Below are 3,415 nucleotides of genomic sequence, written 5' to 3' on the forward strand. Positions count from 1 at the left end.
CAGGAATCGAACTTGCGATCCTCTGTTCCAAAGGCGTGTAGTCTAACCACTACGCTATGTATGTATATATATATATATGTATATATGGACGTGTTCATTGTGTTATGATTTTAACCACCTCTATTTGAACTTTACCTTTACCTGACAAAAAAGATAACTTTATATATATATATATATATAATATACTGACCAACTTTAGCGAAACACATTTTTTTAAATTATTAATTTCAAATAAAAAGGGTGTTGTTCTTTATTTATTTATTTATTTATTTATTTTTTTATCATGGTGGAAGTCTTCAAAGCCCTCTAGGTTTCTGTCATTGATTTCAGTCCCTCTTTCCCCAGCTCCCTGCTGCAGGCTGTACTGGCATGTCTCCACCACCTCAAAGGAGAGTGGATTGAAGGATAATTTAAAGGCAGTTTTGTAGAAAGAGTTTGGGATTATTTTAGTCAGTCTTTAAGCCTATAACACCGTCCTGAGGGAGGCTGTTAGGGTTGTGTGAAACCACACACTAAAGGTATCAGGTTCTCTGAGAGCGACACACATTCTTTTTGTTTTTATCAGAGAAGGATTTATACTGTGTCTCTTATACGCTTATGTGTTTGTGCATATGGACGTGTGCCCAGGTTTATATGGGTTGCAGGGAAACACACACCGCAACTTTCTGTTCCTGTGAAATATGTGTTTTAACAGGTAAGCCTGTGTGGGGAGAGAGTGGGGAGCTTGTCTGCTTGAAGCCAATCCCCTGCCAGCCAACACACTTCTGGAATGACGAGAATCAGAGCAAATATCATAAAGCATACTTTTCTACATATCCCGGTAACCACACAAATGTTGTGTAAAAATAGAAACATATTTACAGTTTACATGTACATAAAGAGACACCTGTAATACCCCTGCTGTACAGCTACCCTTTAAGCAATATCGCCCAGTTTAAATTTATCTGTGCTTACATTATGTAACTGTTTTTATTTGCATTTATTGCTCCTTCATTTTTTAATGTTTGTTTTCAGTATGTGTTCTTCAAGTATGCACAAAAGAAAAAAATCAAAGTTTCAGACAAATTTTTCCTTTTCTCATTCTGTAGGGGTGTGGGCCCACGGAGACTACTGTAAAATCAATCCAAAGACAGGGGGCATTGTCATGCTGGGCAGAAGGTCAGCCATTAACTGCAATCAATACGTTTTATTGATTCATCAGGACAGGCTTAAATGTACTTCATACCCTTTTGTGTGATATTTTGTCACAACTCTAGGCAGTAGAGTCATTTTTTTCCTGTGGAAATTTGTGGCAAAATGGCTCGCAATTACAGGAACGCCAGCTCTGAATTTAGAAAATCTGTTTTTTCTGTAGTGACGGCACGCTGAACCCCAACGGAGTCCGATTCGGCAGCTCAGAGATCTACAACATTGGTGAGTCTTTATCTGCAGATGGAGTAGGGTGTGGGTGTAAGATAATAAAAGAAAATGGTTCTGAGTCATGGTTCTTTTTATGTTCCTGGAAAAATAAGACTTTGCCATCCCATTGTCCACTTTTTAAAGTTTACTCACTTGCCATTCTCCGTACGTACTCACGCTGCTTAGTTTGACACTTTTTGTCTTTTCTGTTCTTTTAATCTTTACTCTCATTTTCTTTTCACCTCTCACATCTTTTTCTCTCTGTGTCTCATCTTTTTTGGTTTGCCTTTTTGCCCTCTGCCCTCTCCTTTCCTCTCCTCTCTGCAGTGGAGGCGTTTGAGGAAGTGTCAGACAGTCTTTGTGTTCCACAGTACAACGCTGACGGAGAAGAGAGAGTTATTTTGTTCTTAAAGATGGCACCTGGTAAGCCCTTCAGTCCAGAGTTGGTGGCAAAGATTAAAGGAGCCATTAGAAAAGCTCTGTCTGCTCGACACGTACCCGCCCTGCTGCTGGAGACCAGAGACATTCCTGTAAGAAAAAAAAGAAATCTATCAGTTAGTTATGAAAAAACTTTATATTATTCTGTCAGGCTGCAAATAGAAAAATCCTTTTTGTTGAATGACAGCCTTTATTTCATTCCTCTACAGTATACCATCAGCGGTAAGAAGGTGGAGGTAGCTGTAAAACAAGTGATTGCTGGTCGGGAGGTGACACAAAGAGGAGCATTCTCCAATCCTGACTCACTGGACCTCTACAAAAACATTCCTGAACTGCAAAACTATTAGAGATGTGGCTTCACAGAGCTGAAGAGAGGGTCTGCAAAGACACGTAGCCTGAAAAGATTTTAGCTTTGATTTTAGACTAACTTTATGTAAATTTACAGGTACAGGGTGATATGCAAAGTTCATTGCATGGGTTCCTCAAACAGGCACCCTGCGCTGCATACAGGGCAAAAAGGTGATGATGTGTGTCAAAATAATATATAACAATACCAAACAAGATGTATTATAATAATAAATTAATTATATCAGGCAGACAGAGAGACATAGTGTTCCACAAGTCATCAAGCAGCTGCTCATAGTCTACCGTACTGCACAATTAAGTGTTGGAAATGGAACACTGAAAGAGGCTTTGGATATAATATCGTGTGTTTAGCAGTGCTTGTGAATAAGCTCATGCTTTGAAGCCCTTGAAGAAATGAAACGCAGTATAAAGTGCTTTGCTTCGGCTTCACACTTTGATTGTTATCAGCTACTGAAGAACCATATCTCCCCGTGTCACCTGCCTATAACCTTGAGTGGGTCCCTGAATAAAATCCATGGAGGTGTGTAGATAAATACACCCACGCATCTTGGAGTTACGCCTCAGCTTTTGCTCATATCACCATATCATGTTTATGTGGTGTGGATTGCTATCTTAATGTGGATATTTGTATATCGGTATAAATTTTGGAACTGTGAAACTGTGTTGACTTTACAGTTATGCCTTTAACGATAGCCACCCAAACGTGTTAACCAAAGTCATGGAAGTTGTATTATGTTTGTGTAACAGTTCTAGTTTACTTAATTCTTGAATAAGGAAGCCTAGAAAACTAAACTAATATAATATAATTTAATATAGCTTACTAATAACTAATATAGCTTTTTTTTTCTGCCTAAAAAGCTATATCACATTTCATACTTGATTCTGAACCTTTGTTTTCGAAATCCTCTATTCAATGTTGTCCCCCCATCCAAAACCAGAATAGGTCGTTATCTATCAATCTGTTGTAGCAAGGATTCAGTCAAGATGCACATTTCTCATTTCACCACAGAAGCCTGTTGTATACATTTGTATCTATGTTCCATGATTGTTACAACGCTAAGAAAAGCATGTGTTGTACTTTGTACATAGAAAAAATGAGTTATTTATTTAAAATTTCCTAATTATAATAACAAATTCTGTAGCCTAGTTGATGCTATTAACTGTAGTGGTTTTGGTCACTAGTAAATCTGTAATAAAACACAATTCCTGTGGG

At 38.0% G+C, this 3,415-nt stretch overlaps 1 protein-coding gene across 1 annotated transcript in view; it reads left to right on the plus strand.

Moving 5' to 3' along the window:
- The window catches only part of aacs (acetoacetyl-CoA synthetase), a 45,124-nt gene extending 42,230 nt beyond the window's left edge, over nucleotides 1–2,894 (plus strand). Inside the window, exons 14-18 of the mRNA XM_085368642.1 lie at nucleotides 695–820; nucleotides 1,089–1,158; nucleotides 1,355–1,413; nucleotides 1,726–1,928; nucleotides 2,046–2,894. Of these exons, the coding sequence (XP_085224768.1) occupies nucleotides 695–820; nucleotides 1,089–1,158; nucleotides 1,355–1,413; nucleotides 1,726–1,928; nucleotides 2,046–2,183 (596 nt within the window). The 3' untranslated portion in view covers nucleotides 2,184–2,894. The remainder of the gene's footprint in view (nucleotides 1–694; nucleotides 821–1,088; nucleotides 1,159–1,354; nucleotides 1,414–1,725; nucleotides 1,929–2,045) is intronic.
- Nucleotides 2,895–3,415: the final 521 nt, after the last annotated feature.

This window comes from Diplotaxodon limnothrissa, linkage group LG12 (genome assembly GCF_057381915.1).
Source record: "Diplotaxodon limnothrissa isolate DT_005_m linkage group LG12, D_limnothrissa_male_GT1.1, whole genome shotgun sequence".
Taxonomy (NCBI): Eukaryota; Metazoa; Chordata; class Actinopteri; order Cichliformes; family Cichlidae; genus Diplotaxodon; species Diplotaxodon limnothrissa.